General features: G+C 47.2%; 1 protein-coding gene across 1 annotated transcript in view; it reads left to right on the top strand.

Annotated features, from left to right (window-relative positions):
- The window catches only part of CDH1 (cadherin 1), an 83,519-nt gene that overhangs the window by 863 nt on the left and 61,087 nt on the right, over nucleotides 1-21,569 (top strand). Inside the window, exon 2 of the mRNA XM_059153711.1 lies at nucleotides 202-316. Coding sequence (XP_059009694.1) covers nucleotides 202-316 — 115 coding nt within the window. The remainder of the gene's footprint in view (nucleotides 1-201; nucleotides 317-21,569) is intronic.

Below are 21,569 nucleotides of genomic sequence, written 5' to 3'. Positions count from 1 at the left end.
AGCAGGTTTCGGAATGAAGGGGTTTGGCGAGGCTACTTGCCCTGGGGGTTGGGGGTGCGGGTGGCTCCCTCCCACAATGCCGACTGTGGGAGCGAGGGAGGGGAGGCGCAGTTGGTTTCGGTGTGGGCAGGAGGGGACCCCCCCCCCCCCTTCCGCCGCCGCGCCCAGGTCACCCTGGTTTCATACCTTTTCCCTACTTAGGTCTCATCGTGGCTCTGCCAGGAGCCAGGGCCCTGTCGTCCTGGCTTTGGCTCTGACAGTTACACGTTCACAGTGCCCCGGCGACATTTAGAGAGAGGCCGAGTCCTGGGCAGAGGTAAGTCCTGAGCAGGGTGTGGTGGGAGTGGCAAGGGTCTGGGAAATTGTACTCCCACACCCCTGGGCAAAGCCCCTTTTACCTGGTTCAAAAGATACCCCTTTGGAGTTGACACAGATGTAGGGATCTCAACTTTAGCCATGATTGAGCACTGTGGGTGAGAGGGCTACCCTTGTATGGGGATGTTGGGGAGGGAACGTTTAGAGGCCTTTCCTGTGAGATAGTCTGTCATTTGAGACTGCAGAAACCTGGTGTGATGGAGGGTGGTGAGGGCTTAGTAATTCCCCTTTGCCGATAAGGAAATAGAGGCTCAGAGGGTGGAGTCCACTTGCCCAAGGTCAGAGAGCAGGAATTTGAATTGACTCCCAGGCCCCATTCTGCACCATCTCAGTTACGAAGTGCCCTGTCCTGGTTATTAGGTTCTGGCATTTGCCCAAAGAGGTGAAAAATTTCGATACAGGTACCATTCCCCTAAGGAATAATGTTTGTTTTTTTTTAAAGCCAGATAGCTCTGATTCCGGGAATGAAAAAGCACACAATGTATTTCTGGGCGGTATCACCATGATAATCAGGATTATAGGGTTTGCTTTATTTCACTTCACTGTTCGCAGGAGTGAGAGAGCAAGGGAAGCTTGGTTTCTCTTCTGGTTTCACTAACTTCCCAGATGCTTCTTTTCTACCAAACGAGTTCTCCTTCCTCTTGATTTTAGTTGATGGGGCAAGTATTGTAACTATAAAACACTTGTTAAAGTGAGAAATCACCCACGATTCCCAGAGGAAATTCACTGCATTTCTTCTTCCAGTCTTTGGTCACGTGAAAACAGCAGCAGTCATGCTGTTGTGTGAAGATTGTTTGAATTTTGGAAGTTGTTCCAACAGTGGGTGGCATTTTTTTAAACAGAAACTGCAGTTTTATTGATTAAACATATTTGCTTTTCTGGGTCCTGTTGGTGTTGTGTGGAGCTCTCTATTGAGTCAGAAAGGAAGTGTTTGTGTGGTTTTGCAGTGGGTCCGCCATTAGCCGATGGTTGATATTCTGCCCACCCCTGTTCAGGGCACCCAGGAATGAATTGAAGAGATAGAGGGACACTCCAGCCTGTTGGCATGTCACATTCCAGCAGATTATGGAGAATGTCCCAGGACCCACTTAAGAGGGCACTGTGGGACGTGGGCATTTAGGTGCCAAAGAATGTGGGTGGCGTGGGATGTTTTGATGGCTACCAGTGGGTAGGACTGGCTTCTTGGAGGAGGCAGTTTACCCAGCCTTGAAGATTGAGGCAGGGGTTAGAAACTGGGAGTGTGAGTGCTTCTCTCTATGGGGATGTCCAAGACAAGAGCTGGTCACTTTGTTTTCCTGTACCTCAGGACATTTGGTAGCTCCAGATGTGGGTTAATCTGGCTTTCACTGCTCCTGCACCCTGCCTTTCCCCCGACAAGGGGTCTTGGTCTTGGTCTGTCCCACTAACATTACTACATAATATAAAAATTACCATTATTATTAAAGATTTTATTTATTTATTTGACAGAGACCCAGCAAGAGAGGGAACATAAGTAGGGGGAGTGGGAGAGGAAGTAGCAGGCTTCCCACTAACCAGGCAGCCAGATGCAGGGCTCAATCCCAGGACCTCGGGTTCATGACCCAAGCCAAAGGCAGACGCCTAACCGACTGAACCACCCAGGCACCCCTGCCATTATTATTAATAGCGGCACCTATTCCTTTTGAACCAAACTCTGGGGCAGGGTAGGCACCGTTATTTGGTTGACTTTGCAGGTTAGGAAACTGGGCAATTAAGTAATCTGCTCAGAGACACGCAGCTGGTCTTCTGTTCTATTACCTGCTCAATAATCTGGGGAAAAAAAAAAGAGAGAGAGAAAGATGGCATTTGGGGAAGTAGTGTCCATTGTGAAGTAGATGTTATCTTCACTGTGTGCCTGAGAGAGCAGAGATGTTGATGTGGCAGGACCCGGAGGAGAGGAGGTAGTGGTGATGGAGATGGGTCACACTCCATAGGAAGTGCAGGGAGTCAGCAGCTGGCGATCTTGATGGGAGAGACCGCCTCTGCGAGCTCCTCGGTAGGGTGGCTGGTTTCAGTTTCTTTCTAACCAGGACCCACCCCACTCAACAGATTTTCTGACATTTCCCTGTTTTGGGCTTTCCTACCAGTCCTGTGTAGAATGACCCAGTTAGCCCAGGATAGGAGTGCCCTTCTGGTAAAATCAATGTGCGACCTCAGAGAACTGGCTTTGTGATTTTATTTTTATTTTATTTTTTAAAAGATTTTATTTATTTATTTGACAGATTACAAGTAGGCAGGCAGGCAGAGAGAGAGGAAGGGAAGCAGAGAGCCTGATGCAGACCCTGGGATCATGACCTGAGCAGAAGGCAGATGCTTTAAGCCACTGAGCCACCCAGGCGCCCCCTGGCTTTGTGTTTTTATTTTTATTTTTTTTAAGATTTTATTTATTTGTCAGAGAGAGTGAGCACAGGCAGAGTGGCAGGCAGAAGCAGAGGGAGAAGCAGGCTCCCTGCTGAGCAAGGAGCCTGATGTGGGACTTGATCCCAGGACGCTGGGATCGGGACCTGAGCTGAAGGCGGTTGCTTAACCAACTGAGCCACCCAGGCGTCCCAGCTTTGTGATTTTAAAAAGGCACCTAAGGAAGGTGGTGGTCTCAGTCTTTGGAGAATCCAAGGAAATGGAGGGATGTGACATTAGCACCGGGTTTAAACATTGGCTCCACAAACACTTTGCCTCATGGGAGTTTGAAAACAAGGAACCTGTTCCTTTTTGTCCACCAGTGGCCATAGAGTGTCACAGATAGAGTTGAACCAAACTCCGGGGACTCTGGGGTGGTTCGCTGGGGTGATTGTTGTGCTCTGTGAGATGATTGACCCTATAGTCTCAGCCTTATATTTATTTCCTTGGTTTCTCTCCAGGTTCTAGAATGGAGAGTATTTGAAAAAACAACTATAACCCAGTTCTCTAGAATTTCTGATTTTCTTTTTCCTAGCACAAACTGGTTTGAGAAACCCAGGCCGTTAGACAGTATGGGATCTGAGAAGTACCATCATAGTGCCCTTAGTTTGATGGAGGCCTGCGTCGGGTAGGGGCGGGGGGAGCCTGCAGATGTTCAGACCGATGACTTCCTTGCTTTGCTTCCTCTACCACCTGGTTTTGGGCAAACAGGGTTTATGTTTTGGGTTTGGGCTCTGGCTGCTAGACGGATTGACCTAGCTTGCAAGCACCCACGTGTGTGGATTAAGTACATCCATTTCCCGTTTCTCAAAGATGTGCTGAAAGGTGGTAGAAACCGTGTACAAACCTTCTAATTCAACTGGGCTTAAAAAAAAAAATACAAATACAGAAACCTGCTTTGGGATCTCCCTTACATCATCAGATCCCTTCTCTCCCGCCCCTCGGACTCACTTCCCCATTACTCACATCGGTGATAAGGCTTGGTGCTGAGCTCACTGAGGAAGGAGACCTGCCTCCTCCTGTTCTTGTCTTTGTGTCTGTGAGGGAGGCTTCCCTACATACTTCCTATGTAAGGAAGTCTGCCTGCTGCTCCCCCACCCCCGTGGGGCACCCTGCCTCTGCCAGGTGGATATGGAAATCCCTTTTTCCGCTGTCTGGGGCTTTATATTGGGTGAGTCTTTTCTTCCGAAATGCTCACCTTGGTGTCTGTTACACATCCCTTCCAAGTGTAGCCCCAGATAAGCCAGCAGTCCGCTCTCACATCTCCCAGAAGCTGCCAAAACCCTAAATCCCCGAGAGGCACCTGTCACCATTCAGGCTTTCTGGGTTTCCACTCTGCCTCAACTCCCATCTCCTTTCAGGGCTTTGGGCTTTCAAGGAGGGGAATGAAGTCTGTTTGGCTGGTCAGGATAGTTTGAGTAAGCACATGAAAGATCCAGGTGTGGAGCGCCTGGATGGCTCAGTGGGTTAAGTGTCTGACTTCAGGCTGAGGTCATGATCACAAGGGTGGGATCTAGCCTGGCTCCATGCTTAGCTGAAAGTCTGCTTGTTCCTCTGCCCTTTCCCCCACTTGTTCTCTGTCTCTCTAGTAAATAAATCTTAAAAAAGGAAGATCCAGGTTTGCCTTTCAGCTTCTAGCTGTGTGACCTTGGGTAGATCACTTCAGTGAACGTCAGTTCCCCCTGTGAAGGGGGGGCAATAATATTAAGTGGTTTGTTGTGAGACTTAAATGTGTATGTTTGTGTATTTGGCTAGGCAACAAGTAAGAGTGCAAGCCCTGGGCTAGACTTGGGAGTTGCAGTAATGAATCAGCAGATGTGGGCTGAACATAAAGCAGGTGAGATGATACAAAGACACCAAGATCCATGAGACGGTGCCTCCTATTTCTTAGGGACAGAGTAGGCGCGCAGATATTTTAAACAAATGAGTGAATTAATAAATACATTTTCTTATTTTTTTTCCACCTCTTAAAATCTTTGGCCTCAGGCCAGCCCTAGATGTTGATCCAAATGGACTGGTTAGAGGTGAGTCTGTGAACTTTCTAAGACTCGTGTGAGGGTTGCTCACCCTTTTAGTGGTTCTGGAAGTTGGACTGCCTCATTAAGTGCTTCCATCTGAGTGCTTCCATCTGAGAGGCAGAGCACAGAGGTGGGAGCCCTCAAACCTGAATCTGAAAGGGGAAGGGCAGTCGTTCTGAAGTGTTTGTCATCTTTGGTCATTTAAGAGAAATTCTCCAGGTAGCCTTTCTTCCTGTCTCTCTCTTACTAATTTAAGTTTACCTTTCATACACCTCAGCTCATGCTTGCTACCACTGGGAGGGCTTAGCCACTCTTTTGCACATTTCCTCTTCCCTTTCCTTCCTTTAATCTACCTCCAGTCCTCCTCTCTCCCCCACCACGCCCCAGGCACATTTCCATCATTTAGAAGGTTCTTGAGTCAGACTGCCTAGATTGAAACCTAAGGAATGCCCCTTGCCGGCTGAGATGTTGACCAATGACTTTACCCTCTAAAGAAGCCTTCATTTCCTCATCTATAAAATGGGCACAGTAGTACCAGGTGCACAATGAATATTAAATATTGAAGCCCTCGGAGTGTTCGGTGCCTTCTGTTGGAGTCTCTACTGTGTGTTTTACCTTCGGTTCAAACTTTTCCCTCTGTTCTTCCCACCCAGTAAACCAGCCAAACCAGTTTCCTCACTCTCCCTGCTCTGCATTAAAGCAAACACTGCTCTGCAAACAGTGACTAGACCAAAATGCCCTTTGCTAGGAAAGGCAGTTCTGTGGCGTTTGCCGCTGTGCAGTGTCCTGGGTGGGGCTGCCTGTGGACCTGCTCGTGAATATTGTTTGCAGTTGGAGTGGGAGGAGTCGGGCAAGGAGCAGCTGGGATGGGAAGATCAAAATGACCTTGAAATCGTCAGCTTCTATTTTTTTTTTCATTTATTTGAGAGAGCATTGGGGGAGGGGCAGAGTGAAAGGGAGAAGCAGACTCCTGGCTGAGCAGGGAGCCCAATGACATGGGGCTCAATTCCAGGCCCCCCAGGACACATCCTTAGCCAAAGGCAGACTATTACCTGAGACACCCAGACACCCCTTCTGATTCGAAATTTCTTTCATGGGGCACCTGGCTGGCTCAGTTGGTAGATCATGGGATTCTTGATATCAGGTTGGAAGTTTGAGCTCCATGTTGTGGCTTACTTTAAATCTTTAAAAAATAAAATTATTTCATAATACACGTACTTTGAGGATACTGTTTCCCCATTGCCAGAAATGCTCTGCCCCGGCCCCTGAGAGTATGGCTCGCCTGCATGGCTAAGTATTGAATCGCCTGGAACACCTCAAAGATGCAGATTTGCCCTCCTGCACACTCACTGAGCTGTAGTCTCTGAGAGTGGGGTTCTGGATATGGCTTTTTTTTTTTTTTTTTAAAAGCTCCCCAGGTGTTTGCTGCTGCCACCAGGTTCATTGCCCTTGACAACCAAGTAGCTAGGTCAGAAATGTTGAATGAGTAGATACCTGGTGCCAGCCAGGGTCTGAACATCTGACTGTCCAGCTTAAATAAGGCCAGGGATTCATGGGCACCGTGGATCCAGAAGGGATAAGGCTGGTCCTTCTGCCGTGCTGGCAAAGGACTGCTCTGTGGGTATAGAAAAGGGCTGATGGGCTAGGAATGGGGGACCCAGGGAAGTAGCCAGTACACATGCCCCTCCCCACTGTGTAGCCAGTGTTAGGGTTACTGACTTAAGACCCAGCTCTTGCTCTCAGGGAAATTGCAAAAATCTCTTGAGACCCCTGCAGAGGGTAATTCGAGTACCTTCTACCTTCTGAGAAGGGCTGTGTGGTGGGGAAGTGTTCAGCAATCACTTTGGTGAGTGAGAGGGTTTCAGCCAGACAGAGAAGGTGAACAGACTGTCCAGGAACTGGGACTGGGGTGCTCAAAGGCATGGCGGGGCATAAAGGAGCCAGGCTGGAGCTGTGCTTTCTTGGACAGGTGGCTGGCAGGAGAGGACCCCAGGATGTGACTGCCTATGTAGGCTGAAGTCAGAGTATCCCAAGGCCTTGGACTTTAGTCTGCAGTTAACAGAGTTTTCTCTTTCGTTTTTTGTTTGTTTGTTTATTTGTTTGTTTTTTAAGTAATCTCTGTGCCCAAAGTGGGGCTTGAACTCACGACCCTGAGATCAAGAGTTGCATGCTCCACCTGCTGAACCAGTCAGGTGCCCTGGTTTTTCTCTTTCTATTCCTCCTACTTTTCTATTATTATTATTATTATTTGTTAATACATATGTGGTCTACAGTAAAAAAGTCTTATCACCCTGACCCAGGAGGTGGCAGAGGTGGGGCAACGGTCTTACACTTTTATCATTCAAAACCCACACTCATCATGCCCCTCCTATGTCTTGTTGCCCAGCTGCATCTCCAGTGGAATCCAAGTCACCTATCTGAGGGTAAGGAATTCCCTTTCCCCTTGGAAGAGGTGTCTTTACACCTTCCTGATCTCACTAATTTTAACTGTGATGCTGGATTTCAGCTGCTTTTGCTTTTGAAGGGGCACTTGTCTTTCACATGTGGGTCATTTCCGTCCTGTTTCCCTTTTTCCCCCTTCCAAATAAATGCTAGCTGAAGTGCACTTCTTTTCCTTTCTGTGTGTCTTCAACTTTCTGGGTCTCTGAAAATGGAATTCAGGTGGCATTCAGATTGAGGGGTTGGGAGGGAAAGCGTCCTAAATTTACCAAGGTTCCAACTGGGACTTTTTCAGGGTGTGAGTGAGATCTGGGCCTGGATCCTGTGAGCTCAGGTGTTACTGCTGGGATCTAATGGAGCCCGACTGGAAGGGTTGAACTTGTTCACCCTGAGCAAAATCATAAACAGTGGCCAGCACAGGACCCTGTGAGATAATTGGCCAAGGCCTAGATAATAATTAGTGGGCTTTGTAATTAGGAGAGCTTGTAATAAGCCGAAAGCCTTTCAGATTTATGGTACCTAGGCAAGTTGAAGGCTAGGGAAAACACCTGTTTCTGTGGTTTGGCATTCGGACATACTCATACACCTTTTCTGTTCCCAGAAGAGTTTTCCCAAAAGAAGTTTTAAGAGTGTGTTCATCTAGGTTAATGCCACAGCTTCCTTTCTGGTCTCCCTGTGTCCTCTGCCTCTCCCCCAACAGTCTTCATCCAGCCACCAAGAGTGATGGGTTTTTAAAATTTTAAGTTAATACAAATAGGGAATAGTATGTTGCACACCTGAAACTAATAAAATATATGCAAATTATACTTCAATCAAAAAAATAAGTTAGGGATGCCTGGATGACTCAGTTGCTTAAGTGGCTGCCTTTCGATCAGAGTCCCTCTTCTGGCTCCCTGCTCCTTGGGGAGCCTGCTTCTCCCTCTGCGTGTTTTGTCTCCCATTCCCCCTCCTTGTGCTTTCTTGCTTGCTCACTCTCCAACAAATAAAAAACTCTTTAAAAAAGTTAAAAATCAAAATCCACTAGTGGCTCCCCATTTCACACAGAATGTACATCAAAGTCCTTTCTGTGATGTGCAAAACTTTCATGATGTCCCCCCACCCCCAGCACTTCCCCCCACCCCTTACCATCATTTCTTCTTGACTGTACCTAGAATGCACCAGGCACACTTCTACCTGAAGGCCTTTGACTGGCTGTTATTGGTGTCTATAATACTTTTCTCTGATATCCACATTGGCTCGCTCATTTTACTTATTTTTTTTTAAGATTTTATTTATTTATTTGACAGAGAGATCATAAGTAGGCAGAGAGAGGGGAGGAAGCAGGCTCCCCGCTGAGCAGAGAGCCCGATGTGGGCCTCAATCCCAGGACCCGGAGATCATGACCTGAGCTGAAGGCAGAGGCTCAACCCACTGAGCCACTCAGGTGCCCCTCATTTTACTTACTTTTAAGCAAGCTCTATGCCCAACATGGGGCCTGAACTCATGACCCCAAGATCAAGAGTTGTTTGCTCTATTGACAGACACTCATGGCTTACTCATTTAGATCCAAGGTTTGTTTTTTTTTAATGATTTTGTTTATTTATCTGACAGAGATCACAAGTAGGCAGAAAGGCAGGCAGAGAGAGGAGGAAGCAGGCTCCCTGCTGAGCAGAGGCAGAGGCTTAACCCACTGAGCCACCCAGGCACCCCTAGATCCAAGTTTTTGCTAACACGTCACCTCCTTGAAACCCTTGAAACTATTTGAGATAGTTACCCCTTCGCGCACTTCCCTTCTTCTTCCTTTGCTTTATTCTCCTCTGGAGCACTTTTCATCATCTGGCATGCTATGTATTTCAAGTTATTTCTTTTGTCCATTTTTCTCTCTCCTCCCGGGAGAATAGAAGCGCCTGGAGGTCAAGGAATTTCATGTTTTAGTTTCAGGCTTTATTGAATCTAGAACAGTGCCCGGCGCATAATAGGTACTCAGTAAGTGTTTGCTGAATGAGTAAAGGAGGTTTCAGAGTGTGTGTATAGAACTATACATACTTTTTGTATTTGGAAACAATTCTAGGGTCATGGGGGAGGGATAGGGTGGCTGGGTTATGGATATTGGGGAGGGTATGTGCTATGGTGAGTGCTGTGAATTGTGTAAGACTGATGATTCACTGACCTGTACCCCTGAGGCAAAGAATACAGTATATGTTAATTTAAAAAACAAAAACAAACTATTCTGGGGTGCTTTTGTTTTTAAAGAAAAGCTATAACTTTGTCAGTATGAGCCATAGAAGGACAGGAGGAGGGGATAGTCACAGGGCATGTGTCTCTGCTTGGCACTCCCCTGCTTCTCTGAGCCCTGCACACCCCTAGTGTAACCTTACCTAATTGTCTTGTAACAAAACAGCTTGCAATCTAGAGTCTAAAGGTCAGAGGAGCCATTTCTGCCCCACACTTCTGGGTGTAAGGAAGCACCAGATCAAAATCTGAACAGAGATCTGAGCCTAGCAGAGCCATCTGTTTCGTTTCCTATTGTCTGGGTAACACCTTCCTTGAGCGAGACTCCCAGATGCACCCAACACCTTCTTCCTGGGTATCTGCAGCATCCTTCAGGGCCATTAATTGTTAAAGACCTGGTATCCATTCTTCTGGTTCTTGGCAATGCACAGAAACCTGGGAGAAACTTGTGAAATGCAAAAGAAAAAAACCTCTCAATACAGAAATTCAAGGCATCTTAATTAGCTCATGGCCAAGATACAAATCTCACAACTACAAAATCCATCGAATCAGTAAATGTTGAGAAGGTGGGGCACCTGGGTGGCTCAGTCAGTGAAGCATCTGCATTTGGCACAGGTCATGATCCCGGGGTCCTGGGATTGGTTCCCTATTCAGGGGAGCCTGCTTCCCCCTCTTCTGACCCCCACCAAGAGAGTTCTCTCACACTCTCTTGTTTGTTCTCTCTCAAATATATTTATTTATAAGTAAGTAAAACCTTTTAAAATGCTTCACTTATTTATTTGTCAGAGAGAATGTTAGAAATCATTATATAAGATTCATCACCCTGTCTTCAGGAGGGTAGCAACCTAATTTGTAGAGTTGCCAGGGCTAGCAAATAAAAGTACAGGATGCCCAGTTATATTTGAATTTCAGAGAAGTAGTGGTTTTAATTTTTTATTACTATGTCCCATGCAATATTTGAGATATACTTACCAAAAAAATCATTACTGTTTCATCTTCTGATCTCATACATAACATTGCACTGACAGGTACTTACTCTGTGTCCAGATCTTCCCATGTGCTGTCTGTCTCCTTAAACCTCCACAACCCGTGAGAAGTGACCGTTGTAGCTCTGAGAGGATAAGCTAGTGCAGGTCCGGCAGACATGAAAGGGGAGAGCCTGGCTGGGTGTTCTGTGGCTGGGTGTTCCGGTGGCTTTTGGACTCCAGAGCACAGCAAAGCCTGTGCTCTTTACAGCAAGACAAGGCAACTAACCAGACTGTGATCGACCAAGTGTGGAGGTTGGGTAGGTAATTCTTGCTCTGAAGGTCTCAGGGGGAAGAGAAGTCCTTCCAGATGGCGGTCATCTGTCTGAGCACCGAACAAATTTTTGTTGGGCACTTGCCAACACTAGTACTGTGCTTAGCTGGGCACTGAGGATATAGCAGGACAAAACCCTCAAATCCTTGCCCTTGTGTAACTTCTCTTCTAGTCAGAGGAGACAGGAGGAGACAGCATGGTGGTCTGTGGAAGGAGAACAATACAGGAGGAAAGGGGACAGAACTAAAAGTGTCGGAGTGGAGGGTTCTGGGAGAATCCTCACTAAACCACATTTATGTGAAGACTTGAAGTGTGTGCTCAAGAGGTGTTAGATTGGACTAGGTCTTTTTTTTTTTTCCCCCAAGATTTATTTATTTGACTGAGAGATCACAAGTAGGCAGAGAGGCAGGCAGAGAAAGAGAGAGAGGAGGAAACAGGCTCCCCGCAGAGCAGAGAGCCTGATTCAGGGCTCCATCCCAGGTCCCTGGGATCATGACTTGAGCTGAAGGCAGAGGCTTTAACCCATTGAGCCACCCAGGCGCCCCTGGCCTAGGTCTTTGATGGAGCAGGGCTTCCCGTATTATTTTAAAAGTCCATATTGATGTAGTTTAAAGACTAGTCTATTAAAAAGAAAAGACTATTCTCTTAAAAGGTACAGACTTCAGTTATTAAAATAAGACATAGGATACACTGTACAGCATAGGGAATATAGTTAATAGTAGCTTACAACTTTATATGGTGACACATGGTAGCTAGATTTATCTGTTGATCTCTCTGTAAGAAGTGTTTAAATGTAACTCACTATGTTGTACATCTGAGAAGAATATATTGTATGTCAACTACACCCCAGAGGGGAAAAAAAAGATGGGGGGTGGCTAATCACTGGGCAGGTATTTTTCTGGAGGAATAGTCTCAAGAGCTAGTTGTCACTACATCTTCTTTAAAAGGTATCAGATTGAAACCAGGATCTAATGTGCTTTCCATGCCACCCATCCTTGGTGTGTTGCCCGAGGGGAATAGGGCTTGAAATCTGGTTCTCTTAACCTCATGCAGGGGGATGAAATTGTCCTAAAGGCATCATGACTCTTGGGCACATTGGGTGTTGGGGGTGGGGTGGTCACAGGTATATCGGTGTCCCAAGACCTGCTTAGTCAGAACGAAGTATGGGGACGTTCAAAGGCCGCAAACTAACTCCCCCGCAAATTCTTCATCCTGGTTGTGTAGGAGTGTTTGAAAAGGGAACAAGAGGACCAGGTTATTTGTGGGAAAAGTGTGTTTTGTGTAGAAAACGTCACCTCTTGAGTCAGCCCTGGGACAATAGCCTGGCTGCTTATTGCCAGGTGGGGTGGAGCTCTGAATCACTGGCCAGGCTGCCTCTCCTGGTGAGGTTATCAGGAGCCGCTGGAATCTGTGACCTCATCCTCCTAGGAGCAGGTACTTGTGCCCGCTTTTAGTCATAACTCCCAGGATACTGGCCTGTAGGTCTTTCTCCTCGTAGCGAGCAGGGACCCGAGGTTTTGCAGAAATGACAGGGCTCCACAGCTGCTTGGTAAAGTTCACGTGACCAATTTCATTACCACCTTGGCTTCTGGGCTTGTAATGACTTAATCTTTCTGGAGAAATTAGAATTTGTGGGTGTACTTCCTGTGCCTTCTGACTTAAGTCTGCCTTGATAAAGAAACACTCTCGCGTGCCTTGCAGATGGCTGTTTCAGAGCTTGTCATTAGAGTCTTTGATTTGGAAACTTTCATGTAAATTGTGCTGATTTTTCTTTGGACTTTAGAATCTAGTTAGAATTTCTCACCCTTTTTTTTTCTTTTCTTCCTCCTTTCTGCTAATCCTCTCACCTGAACCTCGGGAGTGCTTAAAAACTTTAGGAATTAAATACCTGGGGGGTGGTTCAACCAAGGAAACCCAACTTCATTTACCAGGTGTGTGAGGTTGCGCTCCCGGTTTCAACAGAGATTTGACGTCAAGGTTGTGACTTTAATCTTGAGCATTTATTTCTCTTTTATCCTGTGAAGTGAAGGAAAGAGTCTCCTTGAGCCCCCTGAGTGGGGGGAGTAAAGATGATCTGGGGAAGGCAGGAGAAGCAGGATTGACTGGGTTCGGGTTCTGACTCATGTCTTACTTGCCCTATGACCTTGGGTAGGTTGCTCTACCTTTCTGTGCCCCAGTGCTCTCACCTCTAAAAAGGGGATGAAATTATATTTCCTGCCTCACAGGGTTGACAGAGAATGCTGTGATTAGCATGTCTAAAGCGTTTTCAGTGGCTGGCCTATAACAAAAGCTTTGAAGTGCTGAGTTTTTATTATTAGATGTTTTCCTTTACTTATTTTTTTAAAGATTTTATTTCTTTGAGAGAGAAACAGTGTGTGTGAGAGAGCTCAAGGTGGGGGGAGGGAGAGGGGAGAAGCAGGTTCCCCGCTGAGCAAGAAGCCCAACGTGGGGATCCATCCCAGGACCCTAGGATCCTGACCCGAGCTGAAGGCAGACGCTTAACCCACTGAGCCAGCCATGTGCCCCAGGAATCCTCTAGTTTCTTAGTTTATACGTGAATTGGCTGGTTCTGTATGGTTATTTGAATGGGCCAGAGTTACACAGCTGGTAGTGTCAGAAAGTAACAATTGTTAGACTATATATACCCTACTAATCCTTGCACCCATGTATTGATGGAGTTCAGCTGTTGATGTGGGATCTCATTTTTTAATCCCCATACTAACCATCGAGGTAGGTAGTATGACAGTCCCATTTTCAGATAGCGAAACGGAAGCCTCTAGAGGTTACTGACCAGCCCAGGATCACAAGAGCTAGAGGCAGAGGCCTGGCCAGCTTTTAACCCTACTGGTACGGTACTCATATCGGTTTCTGGGAATATCTGCATTCCAGATTCTTCACTGTGGCCTAAAAAGGAGACTCAAGGTCCACCCACTGCAGCCTTCAAAAGCCTTGACTAGCTTGAGCCCTTGGGGTAAATGAAACTTCAAGCTCCCTCCCCCTTGGAAGCTCAGAATGAAAGGGGGTGTTGCCCTTGCTCTTGAGCTCCCTTTTAAATCTGAACCGTCCAGTGCGGCAAACCAACAGGTTTGCAAGCCACCATTTCAGAGCTGCTTAGGCTAATTATTACATTTTCCTTTTCTACTTAAAGTTTCTTCTTAATCACTTGGTGGGGGGGGGGGCGGGGAGAGGTTTTAAACCTGTTAACTGTGTGAACAGGGCCGCAGCTTCCTTGATCTTCCTCTGAATCAGGATCCAACGGAAAGTTATTTTGTTTTTAAAAAACCTTAACAGTAATTGTGCCTAGGGATCATTTTTTTGAGGTGGGGAGCAATCTTAATCCTCCAGTGGTTGACAAGGATTTATTTACAGATGGAAGGAGCCATCTGGGATGGGTAAGGAGTTGGGGGTTGGGGTATACGTGAAATCACGCGTTGGGTATTGTTGGTGCTGTGCGTTGGATCTGTGGGGCTCATCACACTGTTTCCTCGACTCTTGGACATGTTCGAAATTCCCTACTATAAAGCTTACATTCTATAAGGAAAACCTGAAGAATCTGTAATAGAAAATTTAAACATCTTTCAAAGTTCTCTCCCCTTCTCAGGTGGCTGCTGTTGGCGATTGGGTGTGTACCCTAACCCAGATATTTTTCTAAACACTTACAGAACACGTGTGCCCTATTTGTGTTTTTTTCCCCCTTTTAGAGTTTTTCCATAAATGGAAATATGAATTGTCCTGCAAAGCATAATCCTCTCCTGCTCATCCTTTTTAAATATGTCCTGGAAAATTTTACCCATCTGTGGCTGAACTCTACCCCCCCCCCCCCCTTCTCTTTAACCTGAGGAAGGTATTTTTAGCATCCTAGAAGACGATCACGTTCCCTCAGTACGGTGTTTGAGGGCCTACTGTGTGATCTGTCCGTCACAAGGATTCTCTTGTCCTGTGGGGTTTTTGGTAAGCTGTCCAGGAGCGTCAGAAAATGCTGAGACGCCAGGTTTTCAGACAATAGGCACATTCAGAATCCAGGTGGGGTAAGACCTGTGTGGGCTGGAGCTGCTGGCAGAACTTCTTGGGGGTGCAGGGGGAGTCTGATGGAGCTGGGCCTGGGGTGTTGGGTAGCATGTGAGCAGGAGGGTGGAGAGGAGCCTGTTGGCTGAGAGAGGGGTACCCTTAGCCAAGGTCGGTGGGGAGGGATCCTCCCATGCAGATTCTGGGGGGGCTACAAACATGACAAAGCGGGTATTTGGTGTCTCAGAGAGCTGAGATGAAACTTGGCTCCCAGCTCTGGAGTGGCACTGTAAGGGTGGGGGGGCTATGAGGAAACAGCCCCTTGACAAATCGGGCCTGGCCTTCCGGGCTGATGGGGCCTAACAGGACCATAGAAGGACAGTAATGCGGCTGCCGTTGGCTGGCTGGCTGGGTGGGGCCGTGTTGGCAAAGACCAGGCGAGCTCGGAGAACAGGAGCAGCAGGTTCTCCTCTCTTTGCCTGCCCTGGGGCTGGTTGACCGAGTCACTCCTGGACTCTGCTGGAGCAGTGTGGAGTGGGCCACAGAACCAGGAAAGAACTATACCATCCACATGGCCCCGGGAGAGAGGCCAGCGTGGTCTGGCCTGGAGTATCCGGTCCGGGGCGTTCACCCAGCCTCCCCCCACTTGAATGCTTATCCAAAGTCCACTCTGCTCTCCCCCGCCTTGCTTCTTCCAGGGGCTCATCTCAGCAGACGGCACCTCCCATCCTGTCTGTCCGTGTTTGCGTTATTCATTCATTTCCTCATTCATTCATTCATTCATTCATTCAGTAAATAATGATTAAGAGCTATTGTGTGGCAAGCACTGTTCCAGGACTGGGGATGATGCAGCAGAGAACCAGCCAGGTACAGATCACCCAGGTGGAGTTTATAGTCTCCGATATTGGTGGGAACAGGCAGTAAACATAATAAACATGTAAAGCATTTAGGGTGTTGAGGTGGCAACAGATGTTTAAGAAAAGTGAATCTGAGTAAGTATTTGCTGGGAAGCAGTTGGGGTTGTTTGAGAAAAGTCTCACTGAAGAGGGACATTCAAGCGAAGATCCAAGAGAGGTGAAGGGCTGGGCAGTGTGGGGAAGGGTGGTCTAGATCAGGGGAACAGAAGGTCCCAGGCCTTGAAGTGGAGTGGAAGAGCAGAAGGCCAGTGCGCCTGGATTTGAGTGACCAAGGTGGAGAGGGTGATGGAAGGGCAGAGGGGAATGTCCCAGAGGAAGGCCTGTGAGGACTTCGTTTTTAACTCCTGGCTCCTCTCCACCCCTTCAGTGCAGATCCCCCCACCAGTTCCTGTCTTCTTGCTTTGCCTCTTCCCTTCTCCATTCCAGGTAGTGCAATACTCAGTAAGTAGTTGTTTGATGAAAGGCTGTTCAGTGGGTGAGTATTACGTTGGTGGTCAGAAGCTTGTACCCTGGCCCATGACTGCTCAGTTTCAAGACCTTGGTCCAGGGTAAGGCCCAGGGATTCAGATTTCTAATGGTGCTTCTGGTCCATCTGCAGAGTAGCCGGACTCTGTCCCCTCCATCAGCAGCAACTTCCCTGAGCTTTCTGCCTCGCGCACTCATCTCTGAGGGCCAGCTCAGTTGGTGCTGCCTCCAGGAGGCCTTCTCTGACTTTCTGCCCCCAAGGCGATAGTCAGGACATTGCCCCCAACCCCTTTTTAGGTTGGGATCCCCCAGGTTCTCTGTTCCAGCAGTCTCGATGCCCCATGAAGTGTCCCCAGCATGGCATCTGGAATGTAGTTGGCACTCAGTAAGCAGTGATAGGATCCTTAGGGATCCTTAGATAGGATCCCTCTGGCCATTCTTTTAAACAGTCATGGGACATTTAAAAAGTTTTGCATCCCCCCCCACCCCTGCCAACTTACTATTTGCTGCTGTTGCTTCTTTTTTTTTTTTTTAATAAAGAATTTTATTTATTTATGTGACAGAGAGAGATCACAAGTAGGCAGAGAGGCAGGCAGAAAGAGAGGAAGGGAAGCAGGCTCCATGCTGAGCAGAGAGCCCGATGCGGGGCTCGATCCCAGGACCCTGGGATCATGACCTGAGCCGAAGGTAGAGGCTTTAAACCACTGAACCACCCAGGCGCCCCCTATTTGCTTCTAAAAGATAAATCAGGTATAATAAGAAGCAGTTTAAGGTATTCAGTTTCTCCCTTTTTACATTGAAGGGAAATTGCGGTGATATCTACTACTTTCTAGAGCGTTTGGCATCAGGCAGCACCTTAGCTCAAAACTTTGTCACTCTTCAACCTACTGAGCCTGCCTGCTCTTTGCCAGGCACTCCAGGGAAGCCAGGGCCTCAGATGAAAATGACCACCCCCTGTGCAGAATTTCCATTCTAGAAGGTGGAGGGACAATAAACTGAGTTAAGTACTATGTTACAAGGAAGTCTGGGGAAAAGACCGGAGTAAAGCAGGGGAGGGTGGGGAGGGATAGGGCTGGGGGGGGGGGTGGGTGGTGGTGGTGGTGGTGGTGGTGGTGGTGGTGGTGGTGGTGGTGGTGGTGGTGGTGGTGTTGCTCCTGTAGTCCCATCATGCCCACTCCCCATTCCGATTACACAGATGACAAGTTTAGAGAGGGAAGCGGCTAGCAATGCAAGGGTGTGCAGAGGGTTAGTTGAGGATGTGGTTGGGAGGCTGAGGAAAGGAGAGGGACCTGGAAGTGGGGGAGGGACGTCGGTACTGGAGTGGGGGATGTCCCCTGCGCCTCTCCCTCCTCCTCGGAATGTGGACACCCTCAGTGCTCTGCCGTTTGACATGCTGATTCGTTAATTAGCAGTTGTTTACAGGTCTTGAGCTGTAATTCTGGGAACAGTTCCTCAGTTTTTATGGTGCCTCAAAACCACCTGTGTAATTAAATGTGGACTGTTGGGCCCCATCCCTCTCAGAGACCCCCTTTTGTAAATCTGGGTGGGGTCTGAGAATCTGGCATTTTTAAATAAACCCATTCTGCCTGGATGGAGGTCCCGGGATTGCACTTCAAAGGAAGCTGGTCCATACCTTCCCATCCCAAACCTGGGCTACAGTTGGGCTCCCCCAGACAGCAGGGAATACGGACTTGGAGGGGCCTCCCTGCTAGAGATCCAGAGTCAAGAGGTCTGAGAGGAACAGCAGCATTAAAAAAAAAAAAAAAAAGGAGATTCTTGATTGGACTTGGTGGGAGGGGGGCATCCATGAATCCATGAACCCACCGGGATGTGAACAAGGGGAGGGTTCACATAGCGCACTGGCAAGCCTTTTTTGGGTTCATTGGGTCCAGAGCTTTCATCAGGCTTTGAGGTCTCCAACTCCCCCTGAAAAGGCATTCAGAGGCCTGCCTGCATCTGTCAAGTTAGAGGGCAAGAGGAATTACATTGAGCTCTTTGAACTCCCCGTGTTTTCTTGGAGAAGCAGATATGAGCAAAATATGCAAGACATGTGGATGGAATGACAAAAACTCTTGGCAGAGCAAGAATTCTATTGTCTGTGGAGAGCTGGGATGGCCCACTGAGCTTTTCCTCCCTCCCGTCCTTCCTCCCTCTCACTCATGGTCCCCTCTTACCTTCAGGGAGTCACTGGGCATCTGGGGTTTCCAGACTGGTAGGCCCAGAAGGGTAGCCTGGATAATCCAGACTAGTGGGTAATTTGACAAATAACTTAACTTGGTTTTGGACCGAGGAGTTAAATGAGTTGCCCAGCCAATATTTAGATGCATGGCGGAGCCCTGCGGCTGTCCTGGAGAAGCTGGCGTGAAACTCAAGCCTAGCAGAAAACAGATCCAACATGGAGATAAGGCAGCTGCAGTTTCAGTTTTAAGGTTGGGCCAAGGAAGAAAGAATTTTAGGGACTTTCCTTACTGTGCACAGGGAGTACAGGTGCTTTTCGACTTTGGGGGTGGGGGGCCAGGGACCAGTGAATGTGTAAGGCATTTCAGAAATGTGATTCTGAATGCACTCTTTGATATTTTAGAGGACAATCGTGGGTTATTAAAAAGATTGGCTTTAAGGTGATTTATCTCCTTAAAAAAGTATTTCTGGACACGTTAGGACTTTCAGACACTTAACACGTTTTAAAGATTTATTTTTCTCTCATGAGGAATTTCCTTATTACAATTGGATCTGGTTTCTCTTTATATTTTGTGCCTTCTTCTCAGGAAATCGCCCTCAGTAGAAGTGTCCATAATTGAAGACCATTATCGAGAAGCTTTCAGTTATTGACAGGCACTTGCTTTTACATCTGTAAGCTCATTTATTTTGTGCACTAATCCTATTAATAGTTTCCATTTTATAGATGAGACTGGAACTCAAAGAGGTGAGGTCCCCTTGGCTGCTTGGTGACAGGGCAAGGATTCACAATTTTCATCTGATTGCTGGGATGCATAGCTTCCCTTCCTTGAGAAGGGAAGGCTGTCCTTAGGCTGTCCGAGCTCTAGGAGGTCTAATCCTGGGAAACTCTTAAAGATTTTTTTTAAGGGAGTCTTTTCTTTCTGTTAAATGTTGGTCCTTTGCAAAATGGGATTAATAGGGGGACCCTGGGTGACTCAGTCTGTTAAGCATCTGCCTTTGGCTCAGATCATGATCTCAGGGTTTTGGGATTGAGTCCCAATCTGGACTCCCTGCTCAGTGGGGAGTCTGCTCTTCATTCTCTCTCTGACCCTCCCCCTGTTTGTGCTTTCTCACTCTCAAATAAATATCTTTCAAAAACTGGGATTAGGGGTTCCTGGGGGCTCAGTGGCTTAAAGCCTCTGCCTTCTGCTTGGGTCATGATCCCAGGGTTCTGGATCGAGCCCCGCATCAGGCTCCCTGCTGAGCAGAGCCTCTCTGCTCAGCAGGGAGCCTGCTTCCCCTCCTCCTCTCTCTGCCTGCCTCTCTGCCTACTTGTGATCTCTGTCTGTCAAATAAACAAATAAAAATCTTTTAAAAAATGGGATTAGTAGTACTTACTTGAGAGATTATTGGGGGGATTAAACGGGAGCAATACAGAATGTCAGGCATGCATTGGGCATTCAGAAGTAGTAGTACTTATGCTGTTCTTGATAACTGTAAAACATAATCACTGTTTTTATTATTAACACTGATAAAGCTCTTACTGTGTGCCAGGCATTGCCCTAAGTATTTGTACAGTAACATCAAATTCTCCTGATCGTTGGGTGGGAGGAGTAGGTTCTCTGCTCCATTTCAGATAAGGAAATTGAGGCCCAGAGTTCACTTAGTGTGTGGTTCACTATAACCTGTAGATCTGCTGCTTAGAAAGTCTTAAGGCCATTTTGTTCTTTTCATGATCGTACCTGATGAACTGGATCATCCCTTCTACATTTTTTCTAAATGTTTATTTTTTAACCTCTACACCTGCCATGGGCCTCAAACTCATAACGCTGAGATCAAAAGTCAATAGGCTTCACTTGACTGAGCCAGCCAGGTGCCCCCTCATTGTGGTTTTGATTTGCATTTTCCTGATAATTAGTGATTTGAGAACCTTTCATGTGTCTGTTGGTCCTTTGTACATCTTTAGAGACATATCTGTTCATGTCTTCTGCCCATTTTTAAGTGGGATTATTGGTTTTTTGGGTGTTGAGTGCTAGAAGTTCTTTATATTTTGGATATTAACCCCTTATTCGATGTATCATTTGCAGGTATCGCTCCCATTCAGTGGGTTTTCTTTGCTGAGCAGAAGCTTTTTATTTTGATGTAGGCCCAGTAATTTTGCTTATTTCCCATGCCAAAGGAGACGTATTTAGAAAAATGTTTCTACAGCTGATGTAAGAGACATGACTGCCTGTATTTCCCTCTAGGAATTTTATGGTCTTATATTTAGGTCTTTAGTCTGTTTTGGGTTTATTATTATTTTTAGTTTATTTTGTGTAGGGTGTAAGAAAGGAGTCCAGTTTGATTCTTTTGCATGTAGCTGTCTAGTGTCCCCGACTCCATTTATGGAGACTTTCTTTTTCCCATTGTATATTCTTCCTTTGTTGTAGATTAATGGACCATGAGACGCTGGGTTTAGTTCTGGGCTCTCTACTGTTCCATTGATCTGTGTGTCTGTTTTTGTACCAGTACCATACTTTTCTGATGACTATAGCTTTGTGTAGGATATCTCATCTGGGATTGTGATACCTTGTTTTATTCTTATATTTCAAGATGGCTCTGACTCTTAGGGGTCCTCTGTGGTTCCAGACAGGTTTTAGGACTGTCTTGGCCACTATTATGTTTTATTCACCTTTGCCTGAAGATCAGTAGTTCCAGAGTTGGAGGGACTCCTGGGGGCATCTTAGTCTAGTCCTTTCCCTGGCCTAGATGGTCAAGCTAAGCTTCCTACCTGTTGGCCTGAGAGTCTTGCTGGCTACCATGAGGTATGTGCCCCAGGGAGCTCTGCCTCCTGTCCCAAGAATGTCACCTTCTGGACTTGGGCCTACTTCCATGGATGACAGCCCTGGCCAGGCTCCCTTTGCCTATATCCTCCCCGTGGGACTGCAAGGACCCCAGAGGTAAGGATGTGGGTCTCTTCTCTATCTGACCTTGACCCCCCAGCTCCGAACACAATATTCAGCACTTAGTAGGTACTCAGGGAGCATTTATAGATGGATGAATGACTCCACATCTGCCCTGAGGTGGGCATCAGTCAATCCATGTTTATCCTGGGCCTGCCTTTTGCTCATACTGGGGTACCACAGAAGGGACAGCATACCAGGCCTGTGCCTTCAGGGAACTTCAGTTCTAGTGTCTAAATAGACATGAAACAGGCACCTGGGTGGCTCAGTGGATTAAAGCCTCTGCCTTTGGCTTAGGTCATGATCCCAGGGTCCTCGAATGGAGC

Source organism: Mustela lutreola, chromosome 16, assembly GCF_030435805.1.
Source record: "Mustela lutreola isolate mMusLut2 chromosome 16, mMusLut2.pri, whole genome shotgun sequence".
NCBI lineage: Eukaryota > Metazoa > Chordata > Mammalia > Carnivora > Mustelidae > Mustela > Mustela lutreola.
Note: the sequence above shows the minus strand (reverse complement) of the source record. Positions and strands in the feature narration are given on the sequence as shown.